The sequence below is a fragment of the Macaca thibetana genome, chromosome X (genome assembly GCF_024542745.1).
Source record: "Macaca thibetana thibetana isolate TM-01 chromosome X, ASM2454274v1, whole genome shotgun sequence".
Lineage (NCBI taxonomy): Eukaryota > Metazoa > Chordata > Mammalia > Primates > Cercopithecidae > Macaca > Macaca thibetana.
Window position 1 is genome coordinate 68,815,415 of NC_065598.1, and position 21,747 is coordinate 68,837,161.

At 44.4% G+C, this 21,747-nt stretch overlaps 1 protein-coding gene across 2 annotated transcripts in view; it reads right to left on the reverse strand.

Moving 5' to 3' along the window:
* HDAC8 (histone deacetylase 8) overlaps positions 1-21,747 on the reverse strand; it is a 241,139-nt gene that overhangs the window by 12,548 nt on the left and 206,844 nt on the right. For both annotated transcript variants that reach the window (XM_050776375.1, XM_050776378.1), the window contains exon 10: positions 7,638-7,743. In XM_050776375.1, coding sequence (XP_050632332.1) covers positions 7,638-7,743 — 106 coding nt within the window. The remainder of the gene's footprint in view (positions 1-7,637; positions 7,744-21,747) is intronic.

The following is a 21,747-nucleotide window of genomic DNA, read 5'->3' on the forward strand; positions in this document are numbered from 1 at the left end:
GTGCCCTCCGCCCCTGCCAGCATGTATTACTTTTTTTTTTTTTCCTGACTACAAAAACAATACACGTTCATGGTAGAAATTTTGAAAAATACAGAAACAGCATAAAAAAATAAAAATCATCTATAATTCCAATTCTAGATAACTACTGTCAAGGTATATTACTTTGGTAAAGTATCATCAAATATGACTACTGTTAGCATTTCATTCTTGTGTTTTTCTGTGCATATCCCCTCTCCCAAAACACACACTAAATACAGTTACAAAATTGAGACTACATGGTAGTAAGCCACTTTGTATCCTATTTATTTCACTTAACATTGTAATCATGAACATATTCTAGTGTCATCAAATTATCTTTAAAAATTTGCTTTTTAACTGGCTGCAACAGATTTTTTCATGTAGATACACTGTATGGAATTAGTACGAGACCTCAAGTTCAATACATCAAAAGAGAACACATCAAGTATATGTTTCAGTAAAGCTATGTTCCCTCCCCCAAGAGCTTCCCATTTCAGTTGGTATCCAGGCTGGAAATCTCAGAGTCACTTTTACTTCTTCCTTTCTCCCCAATCCTCTATAAATGGCCTACCTCCCAGTGCTGGTGATGATACTCTCTCCATAATAGCTCTCAGTCATTTCTTCCTATTTTACCACCACTATTCTAGTCGAGGACCTTGCAGTCTCAATCTTGCATTACCATCACCATCTATCCCAAATATCACTGTATCATGTGGTGCTCTAATTCCAGAACCTAGAATGACTTCCACTTTACTGTGGATATGAACTAGTCAGCCCGAAATTCAAGGGAGCCTGCAATCTGCCCCCTATCCCCACCCTTCTGAATCTCCCTTACTTACAAGTGCATCCCTACTCTGATCTATTCAAATCCTCCCAGCCTTCTGAAAGCAGTCTCCCTAAAGTCTTACTGCCCAGTCTCTTCTATATATATAGTGTCAGACCTTGTTATATTCTGATATGTCCAAGGGGCTTAGTTTTGTTTCCTAACCTAAATTTCTCAACTATTTATCAGGAGGAGAGATCATGTCTTAAACACCTCATATATCTCCCAATGGCACCAGCTTGAGTGGGGTGGGGTTCAAAAATATATGTGTTGATTGCTTGAGCTGGGCTTTAAAGTGGAGACACAATCATATCTCTTAAAGTTAAACTGCTTCTGAAGTTCACTTTGGGAGCCTGAGCAGGGGGAAAGGTTTACTAGTGACTGGAAAAAAGCAGAGGGGAGAGATGATGAGTAGGTGTCACAGGGCAATGCTGCCACGGAGAAGAGGGCCACCAGGTCTGGGTTCAAATCTTGAGTTTATCACTTACTTCTTGTGTGACTAGGGCATGTTACACAACGTCTTCGGGTGCCAGTTTCCTACCTCATAAGGAAATTGTGAGGTTAAATGAGATCATGTATGTGAAGTACCCAGCTCAGGGTTTTGTGCTGTACCCTGTCAATATCAGTAGTTCCCACCTCACAGATTTAGGTAGAAATTTCAAGTCTTCATGAGTAATATGCCAAGGGTTTTCATGGTTTGTTAAAAGCTGCTGTCTAAGTTACTGTAACTTTGGGGAGCAGTCTCCATTTTTATTTTAGGATTAAATTTTTTTTTTCTTTTTTGTAGACAGGGTCTGGCTTTGTCGCCTAGGCTGGAGTGCAGTGGCACAGTCACAGCTCACCGCAGCCTCAATCTCCCTGGGGTTAAGCAGTTCTCCCACCTCAGCTTCCAGTGTAGCTGGTACTACAGATATATATAACCATGTCTGGCTAATTTTTAGATTTTTTTGTAGAGAAGGGGTTTCACCATATTGTCCAGGCTGGTCTCGAACTCCTGGGCTCAAGCAATCCACCTGCCTCAGTCTCCCAAAGTGCTGGATTACAGGCTCGAGCCATGGCGCCCGGCCCAGAATTTTTAAAATTTTTAGCATGACATTTTTATAACTTATTTTTCTGTTTAACAACAACAACAATAACAATGACGACAAGAAGCCTTTCCATCTCTTATACTCTTTAGTGAAACAAGAAAGAGAGGAACCTGCTTGATGAGGAAGTCCAAGTTGGCGGTAGAGTCCTGGAAAGGACCACAGGGAGATGACGAGGAAGAAAGAGCCAGCAGGGGACAGGAAAGAGAGATAAAAGATGGACATCGCAGATATTTTCACCTGAAGTCATGCAAATTGGCTCAGGTATCCTCCAAAACCCTGCTCCGAAGTCCTTCCAAGAAGCCCTAAAGCAAATGGTCAGTTTATCCTTGGGACCAACCCTACCTTTCAACTTATCCTCATGGCTTCTCAAGAAGTAAGAGACAGTGTAGAAGGAAGCCAAGTTTCCATGGTATAGAGTCCCACCATGCAGGAGCACTGCTTCAAGCCTGGGGCTTCAGCAGGCCTTGAATATGCCCAAACCTGAGCTCCAATTGCTAGTCCCTAGAAGGATGACAATCTCGGATGTCAGGCTGCCAGAGGAAGCGCTGCTTATACCCAGCACAATGGTTCGCCTAAGAATATTACCAGCAAATGTGCAAAGGGTCTCAGATTGGGGCTGTGGAACTGCAAATGACAGGCTGGGTCTGGTGGCTACAGCACATTTCGGGCAGCAGGAGCTGGGTGAGCTGGCTTCTTCTACCTTCTGTCCATCTCTTTTCCTTCTCTACTCATCTCGAAAGGGAGCTAGAAGCTTCAGATTACAGTATGGTGGGGGAAGGGGCGGGGCCTAGGGAGGGCTACAAAGCCTATATCGGGCGCCAGAATTTCGAAGGTTGCCCAAGACTGTCTTCTTCCCATTTCCAGGGAGTCATGAGACTTCAGGTGTTTAGGATTAGCCACATGGAAGGAGCTGGGCATGTAGTGTGAGGTAGGAGGGTTTACTGGGGCGATTGGAAAGAGCAGACAGGATGACGAGTAGATTTGACAGAGCAATGCTGCGAAGGAGAGGAGGGAAATAAAGGTCAAACAGCCTGACTCTGAAGCTCCACTCCAGGCCTGGGTTCCAATGTCCAGCCCACTACTTATTAGCACAGTGTATGGCACACAGTAGGTGCTCAGTAATTACTTGCTGGATGAATAAAGGCGATCTTGGCCAAGTCACCTATCCTCCCTGAGCCTCAGTTCCCTTATCTGTAGGATAAATAGTAGCTGTTCTTCTTATTTCATCTGTGTTGTTTCTATCCACACCTGTATCAGTTTGTTAGGTTGCCATCCTAAGGCTCCTTCAATAAGGGAAAGAAAGGGCAGATGCATGCAAGGCCTTTTTTTTTCCCTTGTGTCTTTTGCCTCCCCCTTCCCTCCTTCTCCTCCTTACTTCCTGACCTTGTTTGTTTCTTTTTCTCTCCCAGTTAAACCTGGGGAATAGTTCTGGGAACACAAAGCAAGTGTTGAAACCTCGGGTCACAACTGTAACACATTCTCACAAATGCACAACTCCCCCACTCCTGCTCCCCAAGAGAATTGGGCCTGGGCTGCAGTGTGGAGCTCTGAGTCTCCTAGGGGCCTCCACTTGATTCGAATGTCATAAGTACCAGAAACTAGAAAGCCTCCTACCTTTATCTGCATTTCCCCATGCAGAGCTAGCCAGGCTTGGGGAACTAGCCCTCCCTGGGGATTAATCATATCAGCATTATTCCAACTCTGGAAGGTTCACCGTGAGCCAATTCCTCTAGAGTACATTCACCAGAGGAAAGGCAACCAGCTTTAAGCATATGAAGATGGTGCAAGGATGATTTTACAGTAGTAGTCATGAGCTGGACGGAGCCATCCTCTCTCTAACCTATACTTTCTTATGAACAACGACACATGCCTTCAAGATAGCTCATTGGCACGAGAGGAGTTTTTCTCTGTGTGAAGCTAACAGCTTGAATGGACTCTCCATGGTTTTGTGGGTCTTCTTTCCTTTCAGAAAGACTAATGGGCAGTAAAGATGGGAAGGTGAGGTCTAAATTTGCCTGTCCTTCAGTCATCCTGTGGCATGTGGAACACATCTCTGTAAGATGAATCTTCTCAGGTTTGATTTCCAATAGGCTACAATCTCATCTTTTGTGCTTCTAAGGAATGTGGCAAGAAAGAGAAAAAGCCCAAGCTTAAAGGCTGAACAAATTCAACCAGATATGCTGGCTGAACTCCCTCACATAGAGTGGAGCTGAATCCATTCATTCCCTCATTGCCATCTTACCTCCCCAAAGCAATCTGTGTCACATCCTACTCTTTGTTTTTCATGGCGTGAGGGGAGGTGGAGGGGAGGTACAGTGAGAAATGGCCAGCTTCACTGAGGTTTTTATATGCAAGAACAAATAACAGTCTTGTAGACGGGTTCAGGAAAATTTTTCAGAATTCAGAAAATCCAGCAGCCTTTCCACACTGACCATTGTCATGGCAACGCACTATCTGATGGCAGCATGCGTCACCATGCTGGAGGGGCACAGTATCAGTATAGCAGGTTAGCCTGGCCATTTTTAGCAACATTTGGACTTCTTTCTAGCCTCGTTTCTTAAAGGTTTAGCTGAATTTCTCTTTGGTTCTGAGCTTCTGTGTTCTGCTAAATTTGCATGGCTAGAAAACAAGACTTTGTCAATATGAAAGGGATGGCTAAATGGAAAGTCTGAACATTGCTAGTATTCTATAGCCACTCCACTTGCTGTCTACCCTCTCTGGCTCCTCCTCACCCACTCTTAGCCATGTAGTTTCTCTTCTTCTCTGCATCAATTCTTTCTTATACACGGCATCACCTCCCCACACCCAACAACTGTGACTCATCTGCCAACCCCTGCACTCTCACCATATTCTTTCTTTTTCTATTTTCTCTTTGTAATATACAGCATCCTAGAATCTTAGAGTTGGAAGGATCCTTAACAGCAATTTAGTCCAATCACCCTCCCCCAAGGCAGGGGCCCTCTACAATATGACAGCCTAGGGATTGTCTAGCTTCTATTTGTATATCTCCAGTGACAGAGACCTCATGCCTTTCTGGGCAGTCTGTTCCACTTTGGATAGTTCTAATTGTTAGAAAATGTCTTCCTTCTATTGAATGAAAATCTGCCTTTTTAAAATATCCATCCATGGGTCCAGCTCTATGCCTTGTGGCCACATAGACCCTGTCTATGCCCTTTGCTCTGTGACAGATATATGGAGTAGAGACCACATCCCCGAGTCTTCTCCAAAAGGTCCCAGCACCTCCAACCAGACCTCTTGGAGCCTGGGCTCCAGTCCTCTCCCCAGCCTGACTGACCTCCAGGAACATGCTCCTATTTGTCTAGAGCCCTTTAAAATGAGGTCGATACTGCATTAGCATCTCTGGAGGCCACCTTGCCCTGGTGACTCATACTGAGCTCCGAGTTGACTCAAATCCCTAATTCTCTTTTAGCAAAATGCTGCTAAGCCATGTTGCCCCGATTTGTATGCAGGTAGTTGCTTTTGTAGGACCCAATTCCTGGTCCTTATGTTTTCTTCCAGTTTGATTTCATTGTGTTACAATCAGAATATTGCTTTAACCTGTTAGGATCTTTAAAAAGCTTGACTTCCATGTAATTTTCACGTCCTTTAAGATCTATTATTTTTTCATCAACCCTTATCCTAGCCTTTTATCTCAAATCTCTGTTCGATTTTCTGCTCTTTTAGGGTTCTTACCTTTCCTCATTCTCTTCCCTTTGCATTACCTTCCTTATGTCTTCTCTCACTTGTCATTTCCATTTCCTCATTAGCAAGATGCCACCACTCTCTGGAGCTATGTGCCTGGGTATGTGTGCAGGGAAGCAAGGGCATACACATATCTGCCCATATGGAGGTGTGAGCGAGTAGCTGCAAGGCTTGCTTAGTTTCCCTGTTTCTATTGCTTTGTCTGTGGCTCTACCAGGATTTAGAGCCTGAATGGGGGAAAACGGCAGAGTTGAAGGAAGAAGGGTAAGAGAAGCTGGTCCAGGATCAGTTCTGAGGAACACAGGACATGCACACCAGGTTTGAGGGGAGCAGGGAAAACTAGGGCTGGATGGCTAGTGTTCATCAGGGCTGCAACACAGTGAGAAGGACTGGAGAAGGGCCAGGAGTGGAAGGACTTTGAAGGCCTTAAAAGTTGGATAAGGGAGGAAGATTTGGTTAGGAAGCAAGGACTTGTGGGGTCAGTAGCCACTAAGAGGTGAGAGGGAGTTAGCTTGAAACTATAGGGTTGGGAGAAGGCCGAGGGCTAGGGGACGCCTCAGAGGGGACAATCAGCAATGCTGTGAGAATAACCTTGAGAGTCTATGACTTCTTAGCTTAGAAACTTTTCTCTGGCTAAATGAGCTCAGGACATGAAGACTTTGCTGCTGTCATATACTGGGCTCTGCTAGTAGATAGGGGCATTAATGTAACCTGCAGCAAAGACTCCCTGAGTGTAGTGTTTCTGCGGACTAACTCCAGCATAGAACAGGCCTCCTTTCGGTGTTGGATTATATTCCAGTGAGGGGCTCAAAGGTAGGAGAACTGGTGCTATCTTGGTCATTTTATGAATAAACATGGGAATTTCCCTGTCCAGGATGGGCAAAAAGATACCCTTGGCCTCTTAACTCTGGCAAATAATTAGGATCTTAAAAATATACATATGTATATGTACATTTAATTAAACAGGAAAATGGGTGCCAAAAATACTTAATGCGAATGGTAGATGAAGTGAGTTGTGAAGAAGCAGCTGGAGTTGAGAGGGGGCCCTACTGGAATGCTGAGGACACTGACCCCAAACAGCCAGTGGACAGTGGGATAAGGAGGGCAATGCCCTGATGGCTGCCACTTCCCCTCCACCCCGAGGCCAGAATGATTCCAGGCCAGCCTTGGGGAAGGGAAGGAGGCTAGGCCAGGAAGGAGGCTAGGCCAGCAGCCCATCTGCAGTACTCTGGCTGAGTCCAGGGAACCCACTCCCAGGGCATCAGAATCGCTGTAGTTCCACATTCTTTCGAGGCTCTACTGGATCAAGGACTCATACATACTGGAACAGAATGTCTGTGAGCCCCCTCCCCACCCCCAGTAAGTCTGAATTGACTTGAATTTTCCTCTTTTTTTTTCTGGGGACAGGGTCTCGCCCAGGCTGGAATGCAGTGGTGTGAATATGGCTCACTGCAGCCTTGACCTCTTGGGCTCAAGGGATCCTCCTGCCTCAGCCTCCCAAGTGTTTGTAACCACAGGCATATGCCACTATGCCTGGCTATTTTTTAAATTTTTTGTAGAGATGGAATCTTGCCATGTTGCTCAGGTTGGTTTTGAACTCCTGGGCTCAAGCAACCGTCCCGCCTCAGCCACCCAAATTGCTGGGATAACAGGCATGAGCCACGGTACCCGGCCAACTTTTCTCATCTTAAAGAGTGCTTTACTATTGGCCTTTTGAAAGAAAAAGGGTCTCAGGGAACACTTTAGAACTGATTTTCCCCTGGCAGTGCCAAAAGCTGAACCCTTTGTCCTTCTGAGGTGACATTAGCCAGCCAAATGACAATCCCAACCAGAGTGGCCAGTGTAGAATTCCAGCTACAAGCTGTCAGGCCAAGAAGAGGTTTCCCTTCCAAGTCGGTGAAATGATTAGCTACCAAAAGGCAAATGGTATTTAAGGAAGCCCCCACTGATGGGCCACCACAAACTGGGTGGAACAAGGAGGGCAGGCCTCGAGGGGCAGTGCTCACCTTTGATGTAGTTGAGGATTTGCTGGATTCGGTGGGGCTCATTGCGGTCTGGCCGGCAGCTTGGCGTGATTTCCAGCACATAATCAGGACCATATGCTGTGAAAAACTGTAAGGAAAAGGGAAAGGCCAAAAAACAAACTAAGCCACATAAAACCTCCAAACCAACCACATACAAACAATCAAAAGAAACACACTACCGACAAGGCAAGGGAGGCCTCCTTGGGCAGAACAGGATGATGCAGCAGGAAGCCCTGCCTTGGTGGTATCACTACTCCCCTTGCTCAGACCTTCAATGATAGTCCCCTGTGAAATTATTTCGCTTGCTGTCCAACGGTCTCTCTGCTTAGGTCTCAACTTTTCTCTCCAACCTCAGCTCTTATTGCTTCCTTGTCCTCTGGCCACACTAGACTGCTTGGTGCTCTTCCAAATCACACCATGCTTTCTCTTCCCTTAGGATCTTTGCCATTGCTCTTTCCTGGGGCCTGCAAAGGCCCTCCCCCAGTCCCTGCTGCCTGTGAAAAACCTCCCCATCCTTCCAGGCGCAGCTCAAATGTCACCTCCTTCACAACGCTGTCCCTCCTTCTCCACCAACCCCAAGAGCATTCTGTTGATACTTCTTTCAGGGCCCTAAATACACAGCGCTTGCCTGCACATCACATGCAGGTCATTGTGCTGGTTGCAGAGGGACTGTAAAGATGGATGAGACCTCCTCTGGGGTCCTCTAGGTGCTCACAGGCATATTCTGCATTGGGTAGAGATTTTTCAACATTGACCCAATCTCCCCACACTGGACTGTCAGCTCCCTGAAGGCAGGCAGCACCTGTGTCCTATTCATCTCCTTGGTCCTCACAGACCATGGCAACTGCCTGTTGGTTTTGGTTGCCTTGAATTCCCTGGCCCAGGAATGGCAAAGAAGTCTAGTTTCTCTATTTTAATTTTTCTTTCTCTATAGTAGAGTTTATTTGTTTTTTAATTCAGGGAATCAAAATAAATATTTGTGGATTCTATTTCTAGCTTGGTAGATGACTCCTTGTGACCATTGGGAAGTCACAATATCTGATTCAGCTTCTCTGGTAGGGCCGACTTGGGGAAAAATACTCCACGACAAAGGGAATCATTCAATCGGGATAAGTCTTTGAATGGGAAATATGCAAAACTACTATTTCTGTTTAGTTTTTAACAGAAATAGTATTTGTGCACACTCTCCAGAGGGAGAGCATATGGTCCTTAACGTTATGTGCTTTCAACAGTGATATTGTTAGGTGGTAAGTAAACCAGGGAAATTCAAATTCCATCAAAACAAAATGGTACAGAGGGCATGAAAAAAGGATCTTCATATGCGTCATGATTTTGATGCCATTCAAAGAGCTTCTTAAAAATAATCCAGAGTTATTGCCATTGTCACCAAATTATCCTTGTTAAGAGTCTGGATGTACATCTGGCACCGTGGGAGATGTTGTGGAACAATCTCTAGGGATTCTAACAGTGTCTTTGTAGAATCCATGGAAGTAATTTGATGGGGAGATGGTTTTGCACATCCATGACACAAAACTCTACACATTTAATTAAAAGAAAAATGCCCAAGACTGTGCCAATGCTTATAATGCCCTTTGTGTGTGTATATGTGTGTGTGTGGACTGATCTAGAAAGAAAGAGGGGCTTAGGTCCTTCCTGTTGGAGTTATTACTCTCTGATACCTGAAGCCCTGAGTTCCAGAGATAGAAAAGGTTTTCAGTAGAGATTGGCTTTACCAAACCCATATGTGGAACAGACAAGAGGGATTACCTGGGGGACACATCCAGAACCAGTACCCCCTTTCCCCTGTATCATGGTTGAAGAAACTTGAGAGGCTTGTATTTTTAGCCTAGGAGGGCCCCTTGGTCCAAGTTTGAGGACCTTGTGGGCTTGGCTGTGGAAGAGAAAGCTTTAAACAGGTGTGACACTCTCTCCTTAGGCGGCCTCTTCTCCAGAGTGTGTCAAGTGGTACACTCATTTCATGGGTATGGAAAGACAGGCTTAGATAGTGCAACAGAAGAAAGGCACCTGCAATGAAGAAGCTCCTCTTGGAGACCTGAAGCCCTAGCATCAACGTGCTATAAAAATCAGGGGCAGGGTACCTAGCTGAGGTATAGGAGGAGGGAATGTTCTGCCTCCAGGTGCGAAGATGACACTGCTGATTCTCTGTCAGTGAGACATGTCATGAGCTGCTTGATTAGGGTTGAGTGTTTGGAACAACATGTCCTCACTTATGTGTGCCTATTATGCACTTACCTTCACTCTCCTACTTTAGCTCCCTCTTTGACCAAGAGCACACGGTTGCAAGATGGTCAGCTGGGACCAGGACTGGCTGCTATGTGACAGAACTCAGTTCTACTGGGATTAAGCCTCTTGTCCTGGTTTCATTAGCACCTGGCTTTAACTAACTGATCCACACGGTAGGCACAGTCATACATAACCCATTCTTTGCTGAAGCAGACTGGCTGCAGGTAATAGCAAAGTCTGGGTTCCTCAAGTTCTCCCCACCTTTGCCAATCAAATGTTATACCCAGGTCCTGCTTATTTGCACTATTCTTAGGTTAGGGGACTCAGATGGTTTAAGAAAGTCCTTGTGTTGTGAGCCAGTTCTACATGGCAGCTGGCTGGCCTGCAAAGGTAGAAACTTATGTCATGTTCTCTTTGCATACCCTGTAGTGTCCAACTCAAGTCATCACAGGTTTCCCTTAAATGTATGTTGAATTAAATTAACTCACCAAAGGTTTAGCTAGCCATATAGCTAATTGTGTGAAATAATTGAAAGAATCAATTCATAGCATTAATATTTTTTCTAGACTCTTGAGGTAGCATGATGAAGTGGAAAGAGCACTGGCTTTAGAGTTGGGGGAGCTAGATTTTGGTGCCTGAATTTAGCTTGTGTGCCTCAGGTAAGCTTCTTTTTTTAAAAAAAAAAAAATTTAAATGTTAATAGCTTTTGGGGGTACAAGTAGTTTTTGGTTACATGGATGAATTATATAGTGGTGAATTCTGACATTTTAGTGTACCTGTCATCAGGTAAGCTTTTAAATCTCTGTTTCATTTCCACCTGACGATGACATTTGCTGACCTGGTTGGGTTGTTAGGAGTCAATGAGGTAATATCTATAAAAGGGCCTAGCACAGGGTCCAGCACATAGTAGGACTTTAATAAATGTGAATTCCCTTCTCCTGGGGCAAGAGGCCCTTGCCTAGCCAAGACTCATCCACACCCTGAAGGATGTCAGGTGAAGCGCTTAGGGCTGAGATGTAGAAAGACGAGTCTGTTCTTCCTGCCAGACCAAGCCCAGCAGCCTCAGTGTCCCTCCCTGCTTGCTTAAGCCAGTAGCTTAGCCTGGGAGAAACTGACTAGCCTGTGGAGAAACTGACTTCTCTCATAGTTTCCTGTCCTACGGTCCTGCCACTTGTTACTTACTGGCGAGGTGGAAAGGAAATATGATCACGTAAGGCAAAAGAGATGTTGGGGTGGAGGGATTTGGCTAGAACTAGAAATAGCTTGAGGCCCCACCCTGAAACTGCCCTCCAGTCCCGAAGAGGAAAGGAAATGGGCAAGCAGCAATCCCATTCCCAGACAGGTGGAGCAGGGGATGAAAGAGGCCTGCTGACCTTCAAGGGAAAATGCTGGCTTTGATCTCAGTGAAGGAAAGACGGAGGTGCTAACTCCTCTCCACCCTTTCCCCTTTCCCCCTCAGCACATCTTTTGCTTTCTGGGCTTCAGTTTATGCACTTTTGAGGGAGAACATGGTACTGAAAAGGGGGCAAATGGAAAATATGAGATGGGGCAGAGGGATGCAAGTGAAAGGTAGTGGCTATTCTAGGGTAGTTGGTCCCTTCTCAACTCTAGAGTCAATGAAGAAAGAAACGTAAATAGCTCAACTTGAGTTCAGATCAGCCCAAGCTTGAGTTCAGTTCAGCCCACCTCAGTGCTCTTTTCTTGCTCATGTCTCTTCAGGTCTTGCTCACACAGTGAAAGCGGCATACAATTAGATAGTTGGTCAAAAAGATATTCAGAAGAAGCCCCAATGTTGCTGTTATTCCTCCATAATCATGTTTGGTTAGAGGAAACCAAGCAACAAACCTGAATCCACCAATCCTTTTATCCTTGCCTCAACATTTAGTAAGTATCTACTATGTGCCCAACTAAGTTAGTCATTGGGGTACAAAGACAATAGGACATGTTTCATAGGAGAGATTATTATAGAGCAGTGTGATGAGTGGTATAATATTAACAATACTACACGTATTACAAGCTTATTATGTGTCAGGCACCTAAAGTGTCTAAGCATTTTAATAGATTGACTCACTTAATTCTCACAACCAACCCATACAGTAACTACTATTATTGTTTCCATTTGAAGCTGAGGATCTAAAGCACAGGACAGTAGGATAACTTGACAGAAGTCATGCAGCTGGTATGTGTGGAGCGGAGATTTGAACTCAGGTCATTCCAAAGATCAGCACTAGCTATGGTAGCCTATATACTACCCAGAAAAAGTGACTGTGGAGTAGAGTCTGCAAAGGGGGTATAGAGGATGGGAGGGAGGCAGAGAGTATGAAACATAAGGGGCATATTTAAGGTATTGAAGTGAATTAGATATGACTAGCGGGCACGGGACAAGGAGAAGAAGGACACAAGGCTGGAGAGGCAGGCATGCATTTCATCATGGGCCCTGCTAAAGCATTTGGCATTATTTCTGACTAGAAGGTCCGTGAAGGCAGGACATTGTTTTGTTCCCTGCTGCATTGCCAGTTCCCAAAACAGTGTGTGCACCTAGTAGGTGGTAGATATTTGTGGGATAAGTGAGTGGAAGCTTGTGGGAGATACTGCAAGCAATTTTTTTTTTTTTTTTTAAGATGGAGTCTCACTCTGTCGCCCAGGTTGGAGTGCGGTGCTGTGATCTCGACTCACTGCAGCTTCCACCTCCAGGGTTCATGCGATTCTCCTGCCTCAGCCTCCCGAGTAGCTGGAACTACAGGAGCACACCACCATGCCCAGCTAATTTTTGTATTTTTAGTAGAGATGGGGTTTCACCATGTTGGCCAGGATGGTCTTGAACTCCTGACCTCAGGTGATCTGCCTGCCTTGGCCTCCCAGAGTGCTGGGATTAGAGGCATGAGCCACCAGGCCCAGCCTTCTGCAAGCTTTCAAAAGAGGGAATGAAGAGATCAGCTGTGCATTTTAGAGGGCTCACTGGCTACAGCGTGGAGAAGGTATTGGAATTTGAGGAGAGGAATGCAAGTAGGGACACCAGTTAGAAGGCTGCTGCTGTAGCCCTGTGGAATGGTAATAGGGCTTGAACCAGGAGAGGGTGGAAGGAATAGAAAGACAGAAAAACTTCAAAGATAGCATCAATAGGGTTAAACAGTAAATTGTATGTGGGGAATAAGGAAGAGGGGAATGGCAAGGATTTCTGGCTGTGTGGGAGAAGCATGAACAGGATGAAGGATACAAGCAGAGGAGAAGATTTGGTGGTAGGGTGTATGTGTGTGAGAGGGGAGTCCAGTCAGGAGCATGTTGAGGGTCAGGATGCTGATGACAGAGTGGTCTCCTAGTTTAGGAGAGAGGTTGGGCCTACGATACAATACATGTCATAGATTTAGGAGTTACCAGCAACAAAAAATCAAGGAATTGGACAAGATTGCCATGGTTGCTGGGGGTGGGGGGAGCTTACTACAGAGTAAGAAGAGGGGAGAGGCAAGGACAGAATCATGGGGAACAGCAATACTTCAGAGGTGGGTACAGGGAGTGGAAACAGTTCTGGCGACAATTTGAAATCTTGCTGAGAGGGTAAAAAAGAGGAAGGCTGAAAGGTGTCTTCTGATTTGTCCATTGGAAAGAGAACCTTGCTGCAGCAAAGTCAGTGGAGGGTGGGCAGCGGCCTGATGGGAGTGAGGAGGCAGAGATAAGAGTGATGACGGGAATACAGTAGTCCCCCACTTATTCTCGTGGGATAGATTCTAAGACTCCCAGCGGATGCCTAAAACCACAGATAGTACCGAGCCTGATTGCTGTCAATCAGAACAGGTTTCTGTTTTCTTCCACCCACAGATTTAATGCCTTTTCCTTCTTAACTAGGCGTTTATCCTTTACTGTGGCTGTAACTTTTGCAGTTTGAGGCGTGAAAGCAAACCTAACACAAATTTTTCTTTTCTTTCTTTCTTTCTTTTTTCTTTTCCTTTTTTTTTTTTTTTGAGATAGAGTCTTGCTCTTTCGCCCAGGCTGGAGTTCAGTGACACGATCTCGGATCACTGCAACCTCCACCACCCAGGTTCAGGTGATTCTCCTGCCTCAGCCTCCTGAGTAGCTGGGATTACAGGCGCGCACCATCACGTCCGGCTAATTTTTTTGTATTTTTAGTAGAGACAGGGTTTCACCATGTTGGCCAGGCTGGTCTCGGCTGGTCTCCAACTCCTGACCTTAAGTGATCCGCTCGCCTCAGCCTCCCAAATTGCTGCGATTATGGGTGCGAGCCACTGTGCCCAGCTCTTCAGGATTTCACAGAGAGATTTTTTTCTTATTGTAGATCTTAGTAACCTCAGCATATGATTTTTTTCCTTCCTTAAGTTGAGAACTTCCACCTTTTCACTAAAAGAAGTACTTTACGGTTTCTCTTTGGCATATCCGAACTGCCTGCATCACTACTCTTGTGCTTTGGGGCCATTATTAAGCAAAATAAGGGTAACTTGAACACAAGCACTGTGATACTGTGACAGTTGGTCTGATAATCAAGACAGCTACTAAGTGACTAATGGTGGGTAGCATAGATGGCATGGATACTCTGGACAAAGGGATGATTCACATCCTGGGTGGGAGGGAGCAGGACAGTGTGAGATTTTATCATGCTATTCAGAACAGCATGCAATTTAAAACCTGAGAATTGTTTATTTCTGGAATTTTCCATTTAATATTTTTGGACCACAGTTGACACAGCAGGTAACTGAAACTAAGAAAAGTGACAGGGTGGATAAGAAGGGGACTAGTGTATACCAGCAGTCCCCAACCTTTTTGGCATCAGGAACCGGTTTTGTGGAAGATTATTTTTCCACGGACCAGGGAGGTGGGGATGGTTTCAGGATGAAACTGTTCCACCTCAGATCATTAGGCATTAGTTAGATTTTCATAAGGAGTGCACAACCTAGATCCCTTGCACATGCAGTTCACAGTAGGGTTCACACTTCTATGAGAATCTAATGCTGCCCCTGATCTGACAGGAGGTGGAGCTCAGTTGGTAATGCTCACTTGTCTGCTGCTCACCTCTTGCTGTGCGGCCCAGTTCCTAACAGGCCACCAGCCCCGTGGCCCCAGGGGGGTTGGGGACCCCTGCTGTATACTGTTTTTTTTTTTTTTTTTTTTTTTTAATCTTTTTTTCCAGGCGTTTGATACAGGGGTAGGGCTGGGGTAGGTGGGTATTTTAAGATGGGAGGATATTAAGTATGTTTACGGGCTGAGGGAAAAGAGTCTATAGGATGGGAGTCAGAGGCAGCATAATAGGTATTTTGAGTTAGTTATGTCTGTATTTCTGGCCCATTAGACGGAGATCCACAAGGGAAGAATATTTTTTGTTTGTTTGTTTTTTTAATCTTTATATTATCCACAGCTCCTAACATAAGGCCTGGAAAATAAAAGGCGCTCAATTCATGTTTGCTGAATGAATGAAACCAAATGATTGGGATTCTGAACAGATTCACATCCAATAGGGCGAATTAGGTTCTTGAAGGATGGGGTGATTCTAGACAGGCAGGAATGGAGTGTGTGTCGGGGGATAGAGGAGGCAAGAGAATGCAGGACAACTTTGGGGACCAGCAAGCGCTGTTAGTGGGCTAAAGTTGGAAAAAGAGAGCACAGGAAGCCTTGATTCCCATGTTAAGGAGACAGGACATGATGTGACAGGCAATGAGGCAGGGTCAGGACTGGAGCTGAGCCTTATGGGAACTGAGAGCAGCAAATGCAAGTGGAGGCACCTGCAATAGTACAAGGTGGGGGACAAAAAAGGCTTGAACCAGAGTGATTGCTGTGGGGATGGAGCAGATGGGAAAGAGATACTGTGATAGGGCCGAGCGTGGTGGCTCTCCCCTGTAATCCTAGCACTTTGGGAGGCTGAGGCAGGTGGATCCCATGAGGCCAGGAGCTTGAGACCAGCCTGACTAACATGGTGAAACTCCATCTCTACTAAAAATACAAAAATTAACTGGGCATGGTGGTGCATGCCTGTAGTTCCAGCTACTTGGGAGGCTGAGGCATGAGAATGCTTGAACCCAGGAGGCAGAAGTTACAGTGAGCCAAGATTGCACCACCGCACTTCAGCCAGGGCGACAGAGTGGAACCCTGTCTCAAAAAAATAAAAAAAATAAAATAAAAAAAAAAAAGGCTGGGCATGGTGGCTCACGCCTGTAATCCCATCACTTTAGGAGGCTGAGGCAGGTGGATCACGAGGTCAGGAGTTCGAGACCAGCCTGCCCAATATTGTGAAACCCCTTCTCTACTAAATATACAAAAATTAGCCAGGCGTGGTGCTGCATGTCTGTAATCCCAGCTCCTAGGGAGGCTGAGGCAGGAGAATCGCTTGAACCCAGGAGACGGAGGTTGCAGTGAGCTGAGATTGCACCACTGCATTCCAATCTGGGTGACAGAGAGAGACTCCGTCTCCAAAAAAAAAAAAAAAAAGCAAGAAAGCAAGCAAACTTCTGTCCAAATCCCTTTCTATAAAAATCCAAGTAGCTCTTGCATCCAAGTAGCTCTTGCATTTTTTATTGTTAACTCAAGGTCTACTTTTCCCTAAAAATTATACTTGCTTCTATCAGGGCAAGTCCAAGGTCAATGCCCAAGAGAGCTTGTAGACCCCTGAGGCTTTACTGTTTTTAGTTGGGGAAGTCATGCCTGTGACGGTAATGTGGGTTCTGGTCAGGAAGAGCATTTCTTGTCCTGAATCACCCTTTGAAAAGAACTCATCATAACCAGAATAACACGGCACCAGCACTTTGAACCATAACATGGTCTTGTACGATGCTTCTCAATCTCTCCTATATCACCAATTACTCCATCAAAGAACTTGGGCTCAACCATGATGGAAACAAAAAAGCCCTCTTTTTTCCCAGAAAAACATTTCTGTTTACAGGAAATTCAGTGATTACATATGTCATTTATGGTACATTTTAAGGACATAAAATTGCAGTGATATTATTCGGAGTAGATTTTATTGCCATGGCTTTACAACACAAACAAACAAAAATAATAACTCCATTAGTTGTTGAATTGAACTGGCAGGAAGCAGCACATCAAAAGTGCTTGTGAACAGGCAGGAGGATGGGGGACTGGGAGTGTCTAGAGCACAACCAAAAGGTCAGGGAGATAGGGGCTATTGAAGATAAGATGCAACATGTGGAGGTGAAGATGAGGATGGAAAAAAAGTGAATTCTTAGTTGCTGGAATAGAAACTTGGGGTTCTGTCTGGACTACATTTGTATCCTACCTGTGGTACTCATTTTACCTCTGAACACAGAGTTGGCACTTAAGAACTGCTTGGTGGTGAGGCTTATACACCAGTGCATGGTTGTGCCAAGAATTGTTTGAGTGAATGAAGAGGGCATGGAAATGGTTTTATTTTTCAGATATTTTAATGGTATTTAATTTATTGGTATAGAAAAGGTTTATTAAGCAAAATAATCAGGCAAACCTGGGAAATGTTATCTTACTGGAGCACTAATTATAATAATAATAATTATTATTTAGAGGGAAGATCTTACTCTGTCACCCAGGCTGGTGTGCAGTGATGCAATCATAGCTCACTGTAACTTGAGCACTAATTATATTTAAGCAAAGAATATGCTCAATATTAACATCTTATTTCATTAGCTAAAAGTACTTAGAGGCTTTCGTGAACACATATATATAGCCCTTTTGCATGTCATCTAATTAGTAAGGTTCTTATGTTAGTCAATCCACAGTAGTGTGCGTGTGCGTGTATATGTGTGCATGTGTGCGCATGCATGCATTGTGCTAAGCATCATTCTAGGCCCTGGGGGGCAAGCTGGGTACCAAAAAAAAAAAAAAGAATAAGGTCTGATGACTGCTCTCAAGGAGATGACAATCAAATAGAGAGGGAAGATATAATTATAGCAAAAGCAGAGAAATAAATCCAAGCTAAGGTATGTGGTATTAGTTAGTGTACAATAAAATGCCCTCAAATGTGTGGGGCACTGGACAAATTAGGTGACTTGTCCAAGATCATAATCTTAACACTATGTAATACAGTTAACAGATGTGAACTTGAACCAATGACTTTGAACTTCCCATTTTATAGGATTCCACTACATCATGAAGCAATACGCATAGCAGTTAAAGACTGAGATTTCTGGAGTCATATGGGATGAGCCCTACATCTTTGCTCTACCATTGATGTAGTTTGGATGTGTGTCCTCTCCAAATTTCATGTTGAAATGTGATCCCCAATGTTGGAGGTGGGGCCTGGTGGGAGGTGTTTGGGTCATGGGTGCAGATCCTCATGAATGGCTTGGTGCTCTCCCCATGGTAATGAGTGCATTCTAGCTCTGAGAGTTCATGTCACATTTGTTGTTAAAAGAGTCAGGAAGCTCCCCCGTCTCTCTCTTGCTTCCTCTCTGGCCATGTGACATGCTGGCTCCCTTTGCCTTCCACCATGATTGGAAATTTCCTGAGGCCTCGCCAGAAGATATTGGTGTCATGCTTGTACAGCCTGCAAAACTGTGAGCCAATTAAGTCTTTTTTCTTTATAGATTACCCAGCCTCAGGTATTCCTTTATAGCAATGCAGATGGACTAACACAACCATCTACTAGCTGTGTGGCCTTAGGCAAGTGACTTAACTGTTCTGTAATTTGGTATTCTTATTTGTAAAATGGGAATAATAACAGAACCTACCTTTTAGGACTGTTGTGAATTCTGAAGGCTTACCCTGTATCCCAAAATGCTGAAGCTAGAAAGAGTGGCAGAGAGATCAAGAAGAGAAGGATTCTAAGTGAAAATGACTAATAAGAAAGATGGAAAAGCAGAGGAGGGAATGAGAAATTTGAAGTGGTAGGAGAGAGAGGCACAGAGCTGACAGAAATGAGTAGAAGAGATAAAAATGAGAAGGGGCTTAGATTGGGAAGGGGAAGAAGGAGGTCTAGAGGAGGAGACAGGAAAGACAAGGGCAGGGTGGCAGGGGTCTCCCTGCAGGCCAGAATTTTCCTTCAGGGTATGGTTTCAAGGGTTTTAGGGAAGGGCCCTGGCCAAGACTAATACCTTGCCCCATCACTGCTGATCCTCAAATTTCCACGATTAGAGAGAATTCCTTCTTCATACTGTGTGCAGAGCCAACTCTGGTTATACCATATGTCTCTGTTAATCAAATGAATATTTTGGAAACAAGCCTACACACGAAGGTTTTTTACATCAAATTTTCCTTAAGCCAAGGGTGGGGATGGAAGAAGGAAGAGTATAGGGATATTGCTTTACCTGGCTTGTTGCTGGACAAGTACTAAGATGACTTTGAAAACTGCTTCTACTGGAGGATTAATAAGAATTGATCCTTACACTACTCCAAACAACTGCCCTCTCTCCATCCCTTTACTTCTGAACTTATTAAAATTTCTCTTTTCTTAAAAACCTTGACCTCCTCATTTCTCAGACACTTCAACTCACTGCAACCCACACCTCCAATGATTTTTTTTTTTTTTTTTTTTTGAGATGGAGTCTAACTCTGTCATCCATGCTGGAGTGCAATGGAGCAATCTTGGCTCATTACAACCTCCGCCTCCCGGGTTCAAGTGATTCTCTTGCCTCAGTCTCCTGCATAGCTGGGATTACAGGCGTGCATCACCACACACAGCTAAATGTTTTGTGTTTTTAGCAGAGACGGGGTTTTACCATGTTGGCCAGGCTGGTCTTGAACTCCTGACCTCAGGTGATCCACCCACCTTGGCCTCCCAAAGTGCGGGATTACAGGCATGAGCCACCGTGCCCGGCCTTGAACTGTTTTTAGAAGAGAGATGGCAAAGAGATTTCAGCTTCTTGACAACTCGGATTGATCAGTAGTAGCTGCTTGGGGTACTGTGTTGAGAAACATTCTGAGGCTGTGCCTTGGTTCACAACAGGGAAGTGGGCCATGATCAATTTGTGATGTATCCATAGGGGTACATAGACCCCGGCAGGGTGGGGTCTGAGGGCACGTAGTCATATGTGCCCTACATTTGCTATTCCTGCTTTAGGACATCAAGAGTGACCTCCTAATTACCCAACTAAGGTCTTCTTTTCAGTTATCACTAATCCTATTTGATCTCTCTCCAGCATATGTCATCACACTATCTTCTCCCTCATAACAACTGCTCTCCCTGTTCCTTCTCAGTCTCCTTCCCTGGATCCTCTTCTTTCATCTGTCTCTGAAATGTAGGTGCCCTTGGGTTATATCCTCAGCCTCTCTTCTCTTTCTTTGCAGGAGTTCGCACCCTCTCTCAGTGTTGTAATCACGCCTACATGGAGATCCTACATCTCTGGGTCCTGTCAGTGTTTGTCATCAGCCTCTGACGTGCATTTATAATCATCTGCTGGACATTTCTACCTGGAAAATTTGAATTCTTGGTATTTTGCACAATGTGTTCTAAGTAGAGCTAATTGTAAGTCCTTCCAAAGAGAATGCTCATCATCTTTCTTTTATGTTTACTCAGAAAGTCCCACCATACAATAAGCTCTTCAAGAAAGATTTGTACTTATGACCCTGAATGGGTTAGTGTGTTTGTGCTTCGTTTAGAGGCAATGGATTTTGTGCATTCAAAATACCTGAAGTAATACCACCCTGAACATGCCTGATTTCATCAAAATACCCAAAATAATGGGTGATGGGCCCAGTAAAAACCCAGACTTCACCACCATGCAATATACGCATATAAGAAGCCTGCACTTGTACCCTCTAAATATGTACAAAAAAAGACTTCCGAAATAATACGGTTTAGGAGATCTCTACCTCTGTGATATTCCCATTGTTTGATGAGCAATGATTTTTTTTCTCACTACTTTTTAAACAAAGAAAAACATATCTAACTGTGTGCAAGAAGATAGAAAGAGACATAGAGCACTCCCAAGACTGGCATTATCTCTCAGGGGACAGCCCGATAGCAAGCGCTATGCTTTGGGTATTACAGGTTGAATATCCCTTTTCCGAAATACTTGGGTCCAGAAGTATTTTGTATTTTGAATTTTTTTTTTCAGATTTTGGAATATTTGCATTATACGTACTAGTTGGGCATGCCTAATCCAAAAATCCGAAATCTAAAATGTTCCAGTGAGCAATTCCTTTGCATACCATGTTGGTGCTCAAAAAGTTCTGGATTTTGGAGCATTTTGGAGTTCACATTTTCAAATTTGGGATGCTCAACCTATATTTGAAAACACTCACTGGTTATCTGCTGGGGCAGGATTCAGTGTGGTAGGTGCTGGGGAGATGATGATGACACAGATACAATCTCTAGTCTTGAAGAGCTTACAGTCTAGTAGAGAATGCAGACAAGTACAGGAATAACTATGATGAGAAGAAAGTCAGAGGTAAGTCATTTCTCAAGGGAAATTCTGAAGTGGGAGTTCTTAATTCTGAGTGTGGGGGCTGAGTAATGAATAAGGCTTCATGGAGGAGATGGGAGGCAGTCGAACTGGCCTTGAAGGATGAGCAAGATTTAAGTAGGAAGGAAGAGAAGGTATGAAATGCACAAGAAATAGAATGAGGACGATGAAGACATACTGTAAACAAGTCATCGAAAATTAATTTATACAGAAAGAACAGAGTACTGGGTCAAAACCAGCACCAACACAGCTCTGTAAGCAACTTTCTTGTCTGCTTTGAATAATGCATGTTTCTTTTTGTGATGGACCACAATAGAATGATGGCCTTGGCAGAGAGGGGCAAAGCCATGGATGGAATTGCTACTCCATCAGAGTAGGATTTATCTCTGATATATCCATCAGAGGGGTTACTTGGGGCAAATTGGAGTTGCACTTGCTCAGCACCTATTGATTCATTTATTCACTCATTCACATGATGTTGAATGTTTCTTGAGTACTCCTGTGTGCCAAGC